Source organism: Micromesistius poutassou (genome assembly GCF_964030765.1).
Source record: "Micromesistius poutassou genome assembly, chromosome: 17".
NCBI classification, from domain to species: domain Eukaryota; kingdom Metazoa; phylum Chordata; class Actinopteri; order Gadiformes; family Gadidae; genus Micromesistius; species Micromesistius poutassou.
Window position 1 is genome coordinate 14,877,731 of NC_140287.1, and position 13,932 is coordinate 14,891,662.

General features: G+C 43.7%; 1 protein-coding gene across 1 annotated transcript; it reads right to left on the reverse strand.

The window, feature by feature from the left end:
* Positions 1 to 11,000: 11,000 nt before the first annotated feature.
* Positions 11,001 to 12,371, reverse strand: gng7 (guanine nucleotide binding protein (G protein), gamma 7). Its single transcript, XM_084482239.1, has 3 exons — positions 12,260 to 12,371; positions 12,035 to 12,150; positions 11,001 to 11,589 (listed from the first exon to the last, which is right to left on the reverse strand). The coding sequence occupies exons 2-3, from the start codon at positions 12,113 to 12,115 to the stop codon at positions 11,464 to 11,466; spliced, it is 207 nt and encodes a 68-aa protein (XP_084338365.1). The 5' UTR covers positions 12,116 to 12,150; positions 12,260 to 12,371; the 3' UTR covers positions 11,001 to 11,463.
* Between the last annotated feature and the right edge of the window lie 1,561 nt (positions 12,372 to 13,932).

The window sequence follows — 13,932 nt, forward strand, 5'->3', positions numbered from 1 at the left end:
GAGAAGTGGAGGTATCACGCAAGATTAGCAAAGGAAATATTGACTGATGAAGCATCAAAGGACGAGTTGAATCAGCTAATTGAGAACATTCAAAACACCTGCTCTGAAGTAAAGGTAATTTATGAAGAGTTACGAAGAATACAAACTCCTGAACAAGACCTGCGGCGCAGAGTTGATAAGTGTGTAGAACTTTCAGGATTCATTACACAAAGGGCAGATAGACAACTTAAAGGGCTTACAACAGACGATGAGGCAGAACCTTGGCCTGATGTCCGATCCACCCTAGACTCAACAGGTTCAATGTCAAAGCCAATGTCTTATCGATCAAAATGTGGTTCTGCTACCTCTAGCTCCATCGCAGTCAGAAGAAATGAGGCTGCAGCTGAAGCTGCTGCATCCCAAGAAATGCTGCAAAGGCTAGAGGCCGAAGATAAACAACGACAAGCAATATTTGAAGCTGAAAACCTAGCTAGACAGCAGACTATGGAAGGCTAGAGTAAAGGTCTATGATCAGGCTGAAGAAAATGTCGAAGCAGTTGACTTACTGTATGAAGTTAAACCTAACACAACACAAGCCTTCCATACCTCCAGCCCCTCATTCATCCCTCAACCTCTTCCAATCCCAATTCAAGCCCCCCACACCTCAAGCCCCTCATTCATCCCTCAACCTCTTCCAATCCCAATTCAAGCCCCCCACACCTCAAGCCCCTCATTCATCCCTCAACCTCTTCCCATCCCAATTCAAGCCCCCCACACCTCCAGCCCCTCATTCATGCCTCAACCTCTTCCAATCCCAATTCAAGCCCCCCACACCTCAAGCCCCTCATTCATCCCTCAACCTCTTCCAATCCCAATTCAAGCCCCCCACACCTCAAGCCCCTCATTCATCCCTCAACCTCTTCCAGTCCCAACTCAAGCCCTCAATGCCGCAAGTTTTCCGTTCATCCCACAATCTCCAACAGTTCCAAGTCAAAATCAACTTCAATGCTTATGCCTCACGTGCAGAACAGCTCTGACTTGATAAATGTACTCGCAGAAGCTATAAGTGCCAACCGGCTTCCAACACCAGAGCCAGCAGTATTCACAGGAGACCCCCTGAAATACAAAGATTGGCGAATGTCATTTGAAACGTTGATCGACAGAAAAAACATTCCTCAAAAAGAAAAACCGTATTACCTAAGACCAGTGTGCGAAATACCCTTCAATATTCGGGGGGGTCCCCATCTCCTGATTGTTGCGCAATATCGATCTAAATTATTCTTATGCAGTAGGCCTATAGCAGTGGTTCTCAAACGCGAGCGTTCTCTAGTGGTACGAACGCGGAGTATGAACGATTTTTTTTTTTTTTTTTTAAGTTGAAGCAGAGCTGGGTTCACCGTGTGACACATGCTTTTGCCTGCTTACACACACGCCACACATCCAACAACAATAACAATCCTGATCGCTCCCCCCCCCCCCCTCAAAAATCCCGATCGCATTGTTGACGGTTCATTTATTAGCCTACATAAATGAACTGGCTACAACAATGAAACAATAAATTATTTACAATGCTCCGAATGAGCACATGTGTGATGGCCGTGCAGTGTTTCCCACACATAGGCCAATGTGTGGCGCTGCCCCACAGATTGAACAACGAGCGCCACAAATTGATTCCGCTTTTCTTATTTATTTTTACTTGAACGCGTTTTTTAAATGTAACTCCGCCAGCCCGTAATCGCGCCCCCGTAATGCTGCCAGTCCGACATGTTCCCATTTCGACAGTCCTGTGCGCGTATGCAAATTAGCCATGTGCGCCAAACAGAAGAAGGGCCCTATCTTGCGCCCGGCGCAATTGACTTTCTACACCGACGCATGTGTCGTTGCTAGTTTGCACCCGGCGCAAAGCTGATTTTCCCCTTTACATCGTCTATCTCCTCATCTCCGAGTGCCACCTTTTTCGATGTGAATCCGAAGTGTGCCAGTGATAAACTTTGATTTTGCTTTCGCTTGTTAGCCATTGTTATTGACGGCCTACGTCATTGCTCTGGGCTCTCGCACATGGCTAATTTGCATACGCGCAGGCGCAGGACTGGTTCAGCTTAATGTTAAACAAATTATTATTATTAACATTTTTGAATTATAAATACTTGACATGGTGATCTCTTAAACACATCATTAGTGACAATAAAATTATTATATCATTTTTTTTAATTTTTTTTTTTTACAAGATTGAGACCCCCCCCAGGTTTTGCTTTTGAGTCTTTCAGGGGGTCTCAAGGGGTTAATCGGGGGGGTCCGACCCCCCCAAACCCCCCCGTATTTCGCACTATGCCTAAGACACTACCTAGGTGGCACTGTAAAAACAGCCGTTGAAGGATTTTTTCTACTAGGCACAGAAGCAGCATATGGGTCAGCCTGGCAGCTGTTGGAAAAACATTTTGGAGACCCATTCATAATTGGAAAGGCCTTCAGAAACAAGCTGCATGACTGGCGAAAAATTAATTCCAGGGATGCTCGTGAACTGAGAGACTTTGCAGATTTCCTCCGAAGCTGTGAGGCCGCTATGCCCCACATAAAGACCTTGGAAGTTCTCAACGACTGCAATGAGAACCAAAAGATTCTGCTGAAGTTGCCAGATTGGTTGGTATCCAATTGGAACCGCAAAGCAATGGAAGCAAGACAAGCATACTCTGAGTACCCACCATTTAAAGAGTTTGTAAATTTCCTGTCGAAAGAAGCAGATCTCGCTTATGATCCCATCTCCTCGGTACAAGCACTCAAAGGTGTGGAAAGTGACAAACCAAAGTATCCACGAAGCCATACTGTTCAAGCAAAGACGTTGTCTACCAGTACAACGCAGAACAACATCCCATCATGCAATTTCTGCAAAAGAGTAGGACATGCCGTCGCTAAGTGCAGAAAGTTTTCAGAAAATACAGTTCAAGATCGTGTCAAGTTTGTGCAGGCAGAAAAGCTTTGTTTTGGATGCTTGAAGACTGGTCATCACTCAAGAAGTTGTGATAACAGAAGCACATGTGAAAAGTGTCAGAAGAGACACCCCACATGTCTGCACGACGACCAGTTCAGGGAACGTCTAAGGTCGACACCCCTGAGAAGAGACATATCAAAGGAAATATCACCCAAAAGAGAAATAGCTGCAACAGCAACCACTAACAGAGTCATGCAAGAGGGACCAAACACACAAACGTCCTTGATTGTACCAGTCTGGGTTTCATCCACTGAACAGCCAGACAAAGAAGTGCTTGTCTACGCACTCTTGGACACGCAGAGTGATACGACCTTTATCCTTGATGAAGTGGCCCAAGATCTCAACACAAACAAAGAGAATGTTAGCCTGCGGCTATCCACAATGTCTTCAAGGTCAATGGTTGTAAACTGTCAGAAACTAAGAAACCTTCAAGTGAGAGGATACAACCTTAAGAAAAGGATTCTATTGCCACCACTCTTTACACGAGAGTTCATTCCAGCAGACAGGGCACACATTCCAACTTCTGAAACAGCTCTAAAATGGCCTCATCTGGAAAAACTGGCAGACAAAATTCCACCACCATTAGACTGTGAAGTAGGCCTACTGATTGGCTATAACTGCCAACAAGCGCTTTTGCCGAGAGAGATCCTGTCTGGAGAAGAAAGTCACCCATACGCTCAGCGAACCGATCTAGGCTGGAGCATCGTCGGCTGTTCAAACACAGCAAGTAACTTTGTTGATGCAATAAGAACCAGTCATAAAATCATAGTGCGACAAGTAACACCTCCTATGCAGCCATCAGTTGAGCTCAAAGGGGAAGTACACTTTGTATGCAGAACTCAAATCAAAGAGATCACTCCGATGGATATAATCAGGGCTCTCGAATCTGATTTCACGGATCACACTGCAGACGATAACCCAGTTTCTCAGGAAGACCTTCTCTAGTCTATTGTGAAAAATGGGATAAGGCAGAAGGAAAACGGACAATACGAACTCCCACTTCCTTTTAAGATGGACAAACCAAATCTCCCAGACAATAAGCAATGTGCAGTTCATAGGATCTCGTCATTAGAGAGACGCTTGAGAAAAAATTAGCAGTACTACAAGGATTATGTCCATTTCATGAATGACACAATAAGAAGAGGAGATGCTGAGAAAGTACCACAGCCTGAGCTTGATAACCAACCAACATGGTACATTCCGCACCACGGGGTCTACCATCCTCACAAACCAGGGAAGATTTGTGTGGTTTTCGATTGCTCTGCACGTTTTCAAGAAACCTCTCTAAATGATCATCTCTTGACCGGACCAGACCTGACCAACACATTGGTTGGAGTGCTGTGTAGATTCAGAAAGGGTCCAATAGCCATCATGTGCGACGTGGAATGGATGTTCCACCAATTCCATGTTGCAAAGGAGCATCAAGACTATCTCAGATTTCTCTGGTGGGACAATGGCGATCTGGACTCCAAACCCTCTGTGTACAGGATGAAGGTGCACCTGTTTGGGGCAGCTTCTTCCCCAGGCTGCGCCAACTTTGGATTAAAGCATTTGGCATTGCAGGGTCATGGAAGGTTCAGCGAAGAGTCTATCAAGTTCATTCTGAGAAGCTTCTACGTTGATGATGGCTTAACAAGCGTCAAGTCACCTGCTGAAGCCATACATTTGGTAGAAGAATCAAGAGCCTTGTGCAGAACAGGAAACCTTCGGCTGCACAAATATATATCCAATGACAAAGAGGTGACCAACGCCATACCACCTCAAGAACGTGCCTAAACCAAGGATCCAGACATGGCCCTAGGAGAACTTCAGATTGAGCGCGCACTTGGAATCCAGTGGTGCATCGAAGCAGATGAATTCCAATTCAGAGTGGAAGTTAAAGAGAATCCACTGACAAGAAGATCGGTTCTCTCTACCGTTGCCTCTGTCTACGATCCACTAGGGTTTGTGGCCCCCTTCGTACTAGTTGGCAAACAGATACTTCAAGCTTTATGCAGAGATAAAGTAGGCTGGGACGAAGAACTTCCTGAGCACATTCTGCCACAATGGGAGTCATGGCTCCAAGACCTACCTCACTTAGCAGCTCTGAAGATCCAAAGAAGCTACCTTCCATCAAGCTTTGGAGAGGTCCTGCAATACCAGATTCACAACTTCTCAGATGCAAGTTTTAGTGGTTATGGTGCATGTTCCTATCTTCGAGCTATAAGTAAATCTGGACAGATCAGGTGCTCTCTTGTCATGGGGAAAGCAAGAGTAGCACCCACCAAGTTGTCATCAGCTGTGACTTCCGTCCGCAACGGCGATGTCGTCAAAAGGGAGCTTGAGATTGAAAACCTGCAAGAGTTTTACTGGACTGTCTCAAAGGTGGTTCTTGGATACCTGAACAACGACGCCAAGAGGTTCCACACGTTCGTTGCGAACCGGATTACAAGAATAAAGTCTAGTACAAACCCTGAGCAATGGCGACACGTCAGCTCTGAAGAAAATCCGGCAGTCTATGCCTCAAGAGGCCTAAATGCAGCCCAGCTTAAAAGGTCTAACTGGCTGAAAGGACCTAACTTTCTCTGGCAGAAGGATCTTCCACGAGAAGAAGAAATAGTGGGAGAAGTTGAAACAACTGACCTTCAGCTTCGTAAAGCCCATGTTCACAGAGTCAAGACAAGTGAACTCAATTCAGTTGTGAACCACCTCAGTAAGTTTTCCGACTGGTCCAGAGCAGTGAGAGCCATAGCCAGGCTCAAGCGATTCATCAGAGAATACAAAAAAATTCAACCAAGAACGAGCAGGCGACTAGCCTTGAAGATAGAAGAGAAGCTGAAATCTTTATTATCAAGCTGGTGCAAGAAGAAGCTTTCGCTGAAGACATCCAGAAAATTCAGCAACAAAAAACCAACACCCTGAACAAGCACAACAAGTTGCACCGTTTGAATGCCTTTTTGGATAAAAACAATGTTCTCAGGAGGAAGGCTAACCAGATCAGCCTTGCACTATGACGTAAAACATCCCGCCATACTGCCGAAGAAGTCTCACATTTCAGCTCTAATAGTCAAACACCATCATGAGCGTGTACAGCACCAAGGAAGAGGCGTAACTATGAACGAGTTGCGTGCCAACGGAGTATGGATTTTAGGATGTGGAAATGTAGTCTCATCTCATATCTTCAAGTGCGTAAAATGTAGAAGGTACAGAAGAGCTACAGAAGTTCAACAAATGGCAGACTTACCGGAAGAGCGGACTGAGACATCCCCTCCATTTACGTACTGTGGCATCGACTGTTTTGGCCCCTTCAGTGTTAAGGAAGGAAGAAAGGAAATGAAACGATATGGACTGTTGTTCACCTGCTTATGCTCGAGCAGTACACATCGAAACACTTAATGATTTAACCACAGACGCCTTCCTGAATGCACTTCGAACCTTTATAGCCATCAGAGGACCTGTACGCCAATTAAGGTGTGATCAGGGAACAAATTTTGTGGGTGCTAGAAGAACATTTTGTGAGTTGCTCAAAGGAATGGATCAAGAACAACAACAAACATTTGGTTGTGAATTTGTGATGAATGTTCCATTAGCAAGCCATATGGGTGGGGTCTGGGAGCGCCAAATCCGTACAGTTCGAAGCATCCTGACTGCCATTCTCGACAAGTCTACAAGTAGACTTGACACTACATCTCTGAGCACGTTTCTTTACGAAACAATGGCTATAATCAACAGCAGGCCATTAAGTGTTGAGCATCTGTATGATCCTACCGGTCCAGAACCGCTTACTCCCAACCATATACTTACGATGAAATCTTCGGTTATTCTTCCCCCGCCTGGAGAGTTCTGCAAAGACGACCTGTATCTCAATAAAAGGTGGAAAAAAGTGCAGTTCCTGGCCAACGAATTCTGGCGAAGATGGAAGCGAGAATACTTGCTGAACCTGCAACAAAGGCAGAAGTGGCAAAAAACATCACAAAACTCAAAGGTAGATGACATTGTTATTCTACGGGACGACAGCTCACCGAGAAATGAATGGAAACTTGCCAGGATGTTAGAAGCTCACCCTAGTGCAGATGGAAAGGTGTGAAAGCTGAAGCTACTTGTCAGTAGCATTACACTTGAGAAAGGAAAGACACTTACCAGATCATTTCACCTTGAAAGGCCTATACACAAAGTAGTAACATTACTTGAGGCTAACTAAAGTCATAAACATAAGGTCACATACATTGAGACTTGAACATTTTTATTTCTTTCAAGATCTTTGTTTAAAGGAAATCCCACATTCCAAAGGGAATTAGTGATTTGGTGGGAGTGTAAGTTAGCCTGGCTCCGCCCGCCCACCTACTTCCGCCCAAATTTCATTTACCCAGCCTTGACAGTTGACTGCAAACATTATCTCTGTCCTTACTATCGAATATTAATGTAGAATTTGTAATTGTTCCTTGAACTCTAAAATTAGATGAACAAAACCTGCAGCTATCATTGACAGACATCTTCACGCTTCATCTTGTTTTGTTTGTGTACACAGCCTGCGCATGCGCGCAACGTAGTTTCCGGCCAGTCCCGCCGCATTACATACGTCACGACCAAACGCTATTGCGATTGGTTATGGCAGATCCAGAGTGGCACTGGGCAGATCCAATAGTTTTAAACTTCAACAGACACCCGCCTCCAAGTGAGTGAACGTTTGCCAATTACAGCAGTTCCAGACCTTCTGTACAAATGAAATTAAGTACGATGGTCTGGTAGCACCAGGCTAAGTGTAAGTGACGTAGCATAAATAAGTTTTCTTTAATTATACACACTTAATAACACTTCAATTTCATGTAATAAATAAATAGATAATAATTCATGTTGGGTTAAAAGGTTAAAGTGTTAATATAATGAAACTGAACTGATGTGTTAATGTGCTGCAAGCGCACGGAACTAACGTTTTGTTAGTTTCCCTACTAGTTTCCCTACGTCATTAGTGTTGGTGTAATTGATGTAAAAGGGCATGACTAAGCATGTATGAATGGCGCTCGTTTCGCCTCTGAAGTTAAAGCAGACGGCCAAGATACAAGGACAGTAAAGCACTTAAACCTCTTTTCACAACAAGCGGCCAGCGAGGTATTTTATTTCACCATTTTAATGCACTTTTATTTCCTGTATTATGCATGTCATTTTCACGTGCCAATTAGTGTCATATTTCTGTGTTTTATTTTGTGCTTATGTAAATACTGTATCATTTCCTGATGTGGCGTTTTGTATTATGTTTATTTGTGATAGTTTTCACGGTGTAAAGGCGTAAAGACGTAAAGGAATAAAGCAACGTGCCATTAAAGTAAAATAAAAGTAAAAATAAAATAAAGACTTTAAAATAAAGTCTAATCTAATCTAAAGAACGCCCGTTTCGAAGAAGCCAACCTGTGTCTGTGTGTTGTGACGAGAGCTACATTTCTCTTCCTCAGAAGTGAAACTGGAAGGCCTGCCATTGTGTCTTGCATGTTTTATCTTGTTCCACAAGGCCAGTCTGAGTGCACGTTGGGAGACACCAGGCTAGGTGTGGAACTGATTGGCATTTCAGTCTGTATGCCTCTGACAAGGTGAATTTGTGTGAAGAGATTAAAGATTGTGTCACCATCTGTTTCTGAGCTGTGTTTGTATATTCACATATTCATTGAACATCTCACATGCAGTGATATTATTTCAATGGTATTGATTGATTTGTTAGTTATAATAAAAGATGATGAATAATACATATCATGTATTGACTGACTGACTTGGTGTCTTACATGCCAACATTTACGCATGTGTAAAAAGTGTAAAATCAGTCTTCACAAGTTGACAAAGCGCTCAAAAGTTTACAAATAATTGATGATTGAGTGTGGGGAAATCTGGGGTTGTTATCGACCTTCTCCTTTTCGCAAACTTTCTTTACGAAATAGAAGTAAGACGGATGTAATTCAGGGATTCGTTTTCGGTTTCTTTTCACTAATCCGAGGAAGAAGACTGCAGACGCAACAACTCTAAACCTGGAGAATAACTATCTTATAGCAACCTTTAGGTAGGCTTATTATTGGGATAAAATTACGACAAATATCTACGATAATGAATAATACAATAGCCTACGATAGTATGGTTATTTGATGCTTTGCATTTAGTGGTCAGGAGGGGAAATCAATTACATTCACTTTCTCTTCGACTCGGATTTGTATTTTAATGTATTTGCGCGTTATTTCATAGTCTGAATAACGTGCAAATACACGTTCACATTTTTGATAAACCAAATCCTTATGATGATGGATTAATACTTTTAAGGCCTCTCACATATAATACTATACAATATAAATGTTAAGAGCTGGGTTATTTACTGGGTTATTTGCTTTGCTTCGTTAACATTTAAGAACAAGTCTTAAATGTCTAAATATAGCCTACTGTATTAGATCATTTAGATTTGAATGCAAATGCATTTAAAAGGTACTTTAGTAGCCACTATCTTCCTATAGATGGCGCCAATATGTCTCCAGATCAGACCTGGGCATAATGTGGCCCGCTCCCGAGTGTCTCGCGAATTCCAAAAAAACCCACCCCTGATTGTATTCGACGGTTATGCATGTCCGACATGGTTCACTGTTGTTGATGGCCAAACATTTATGTGTTCGTGTCGTGTGTCTCTTTTTGAGTATGTGTACATGCAAGGCTTTTTAAACAGAATTTCAAATTTGTAACACTGTTTAAAAAATGACTAGAGAGAAAAAGCCCAACTCCATCCCCATAAAGCAAGCATCAGCATTGTGAACATGTCTTAAAGAGGCTATTTTAACCACATGACTGCGGTATGCAGCGGCCTTTCGTCCGTCCCCACCATCCCTCCAGACATCTACTGTTGGCCTCTGAAGGTACTGTTGGCCTCTGAAGGCGTTCCACATCCGTCTATCTTTTTAATGAAGCCGATTTAAACGATTCAATTAGAAAAATAAATATGCTTATCACCAGAGGCACAGACACGGTGATAATACCAATAATGGCCGCCGAGAGGACGCTACTGGAACTGCTACAATCTACAAAAAGATACAAAAAAAGGTACACATTCTTTTATGCTTTGTTTGTATTTTATACTTGACCTTATTAATCCGAGATGGGATGAATAAAGTAAAACAATAGCAAAAAAGAACAAAAACGAATGAAAGTAAAAGATCCTATAAGTACAATAAATTAACTAATTGCTTTTTTTTTTCTTGTCTGTGCTCTCTCCCTGAGCCGTTCAGGCCCAGCAGGTCAGCACGGCCCTGGGCATCCCTCTGTGCTGCGTGCTGCCGGTGAAGAACTACAGCGAGGAGCTGGAGCTGGAGCTGGGCACAGACCTGCTGCTGCTCAACGCTGTGCAGCAGATGCTCCACTACGCCGACAGCTTCGAGAACCAGCCGGAGAGTGATATCGAGCAAGAGATGACCACAAACAGAAATTAAGTCTTCAGAAAAAAAAAATTGTAATGCATACATATCTTTGTTTGAATAGATGTAGGTAAATAATCAAATAAAATGATGTTGTTTAATCAGTTTCCATAAGCAAATTGTATATTAATCAGATCAGCTTAGGTTAGGTTAGATTACAGTAAAATAGAAAGGGCTAGGTGGCCGACTATCACGTGCATGCTTTTCAAATACAAACAAATTAATAATGTTTATCGAGTTGATTTGTTGGAATCTAATTTCAAAACATCTGCCTATTCTTTACCAATAGCTCCGGTTTTGTTTGCTTGCTTGCTTAAAAGTTATAGAAATTGATCCAGAATCAGGCCTACATTACATTCCAAGCCTAAAACAAATGAATCACTATAATGCAAAAGCCGAGTCAGTCTAGGGTTAGTATTTGATGATTCATGAATAAAGAGTTACTCTGAATATATATATATATATATATATATATATATATATATATATATATATATATATCCTGCTGGATGTGTTTACCTACAATTTATGTAGTTCAGAACGATAGAACAAAAAACTCATGCATGAGCTTGAAAGCATGAAAGAATTTGTCCCAGAAGACCGTCAATACATTTTTTCCAAATTATCTTTTTATTAATCTAAATCTCAAATACTTTATTTTTCTTTTTGAAACAGCAATATCCAACAAATACGTGTGCAAGAAAGAATAAGATATGGCACATCAGAGAAAAAACACTTACAAAAAAATAGATCTATTTTCTTCAGAATCAATCAAGGCAAGAAAGAGACATAAAGTGTGTGCGTACGCGGAGACATGAAATGTGTGTCCAGGCTCTGGCCCTGCTGGACACTGCCTCATCCTCTGTGTGTGTGTGTGTGTGTGTGTGTGTGTGTATCTGTGTGTGTATGCATTGTTCATATGTAAATTGCTAAACAAAAGCGAGGAAAGGGAAGGGTTTGTCTGTGTGCATGTTCAATGTGTGTACGGTATGATATGGTATGTGTGTGTGTGTGTGTATGTTTTTTGCGTGTATGTGTGTGTGTGTGTGTGTGTGTGTGTGTGTGTGTGTGCGCGCACGGCTATAGGATGATGCAGGGCTTCTTGTCCTTGAAGGGGTTCTCTGAGGTGGGCACCCCGACCAGCAGGGCATCACTACGGGCGTGCTGCTCACAGTAGCTCATAAGGTCTGATGCTGCTTTAGAGACCTGGAAGAGAGGAGGGGAGGGGAGGAGAGAAGAGGAGAGAGGAGGGGAGAGAGGGGAGGAGAGAAGAGGAGAAGAGGGGAGGAGAGAAGAGGAGAGGGGAGGAGAGGAGAAAAGTGAGGAGAGGAGGGAGAAGAGGAAGAGAGGAGAGGAGGGGAGAAGAGGAGAAAGGAGAGGGGAGGAGAGGAGAGGAGGGGAGAAGAGAGGAGTAGAGGAGAGGGGAGGATAGGAGAGAGGAGGAGAGAGAGGAGAGGAGCTGAGAGGAGGGGGGAAGAGAGAGGGGAGGAGCGAGGAGAGAGAGGAGAAGAGAGGACAGGAGCTGAAAGAAGGGGGGAGAAGAGAGAGGAGGGGAGAGGATAGGAGAGGAAAAACAAAGCCAAAAAAGCTGATATCACTAATCATGAACCTGACTAAGAAACAAACACCTGAAGTGAGCATCACTGCGTACCTTAATACGTTCCATCCCGGCCTCGATTCTCAGTTGCTCCACCAGCTTCCGGGCCTGGGCGATGTTGTTATTGGTAGACATGTTGATCCATCAGACTGCACCCACACCGGAGAAATCTAGAGAGAGAGAGAGGGACGGGGGCATGAACTTAAAGTAAATATGTAGACGCTACTTTGATGCCGACGCATACACACACAAACAAAACGTGCGTGTGGAACACTTTACCTGACTTGAGAAGAGAATTAATAGTTTGTTTTCAGAGGCAGCGGGACAGTCAGGATGATGAAAACCGCAGAGATAGAAGTCGGGTTCACATTGATCTCTTATGGGTCCTTCTGGAGGAGAGAGAGAGAGAGAGAGAGAGAGAGAGAGAGAGAGAGAGAGAGAGAGAGAGAGAGAGAACAAACAGTGGTACCATGTAACTTCACTTCATTCAGCATGTGACAGTTTGAAGTTACATGCTTGTATATTGGGTATGACTATCAGAACCCTCCCTGCTTTGTCTCTCTCTCTCTCTCTCTCTGTCTCTGTCTCTGTCTCTCTCTCTTTCTCTCTCTCTCATTCCTTCCCTATGTCACTCTCCCAGGATGAGGCTGTTGTTTTAATTACTTCTGCTGTAAGAGATCCTGGTCTGTAATTACATCACATTGTAAGAGAGAGAGAGAGAGAGAGAGAGAGAGAGAGAGAGACAGAGAGAGACAGAGAGAGACAGAGAGAAAGAGTACAACAAATGTTGGTGGTAACCACGTTTCTTCATGACAAGGAGAAGGCGGTTTTGACGACTTCACAGAACAGATGTCTTTGTATGCCCGCTGCATCGGGGATCAAAGTGTTCCAGACTGACTGAAGCACAGGTCAGGACCACAGACTGCATGTAGAACTCAGCCTGCTGATCCAGCCAGCGTGATTGAATGATGTGTGTGTGTGTGTGTGTGTGTGTGTGTGTGTGTGTGTGTGTGTGTGTGTGTGAGCACATCCAGAATCCACCCGTGCATGTGTCGCTTCACACACACCACAGCTGTTTCTGTTTCCACAATAATCGAAGCGCAAGCTTTGAAACCCTGTTTTCATTGGCCCTAACCCCATCAGTGCAATGTGCAAAATAAAATAAAAACTCAGGGTTAGACAGTCTGCAGGCCCACATTCCTCTCTCTCTCTCTCCCCCATGCTCTCTCTCTCTCTCCCTCTATGTGTCTCTCTCTCCCTCTCTTCTCTCTATCTCTCTCTTGCTCCGTCTCTCTGTCTCTGTCTCTCTCTCGCTCCCTCCTTGTCACTCTCTCTCTCTCTCTCTCTCTCTCTCTCTCTCTCTCTCTCTCTCTCTCTCTCTCTCTCTCTCTCGCTCCCTCCATCCAATCTAACGGACACGTATAACCGGTCCATTCCGGTTGATCTGGCGCGCCGTGCGGTTTGCGCTACATCATCTTTTGCTGTTCCCGGCCAGATCTCCTGCCTGCTCAGAGATAAATATCACAGAGCGCCTGCAAACACAATGCGGGCATTTTGGTGGAGAGGGACAGCATGTCCTCTCTCTCCCGTAGCTATCTGCACACACACACACACACACACACACACACACACACACACACACACACACACACACACACACACACACACACACACACACAAATACAAACCTATCCAACTCAAACCATTGTAGATGCTGAGCTACTCTGCCTGCTGTCCAGCGGTTGTACTAGAACACCAAACGCATCCAGCTGTTGTTCTAGAACTCCAAACACATCCAGCTGTTGTACTAGAACACCAAAAACATCCAGCTGTTGTACTAGAACTAAACACTAATCAGCCGGTTACACCGTTTCTACATTCTAGTGGTATTTGAGAAATATGCCACTGACCCCTTCCGCACTCTCTCTCTCTCTCTCTCTCTCCCTCTCTCT

Bases quoted from the DNA above. Each gene is read 5' to 3' on its own strand.
- gng7 (XM_084482239.1), bottom strand. From the start codon at position 12,115: ATGTCTACCAATAACAACATCGCCCAGGCCCGGAAGCTGGTGGAGCAA. The intron at 11,590-12,034 runs GTACGCAGTGAT...CCTCTCTTCCAG, and splicing joins CCGGGATGGAACGTATTAAG to GTCTCTAAAGCAGCATCAGA.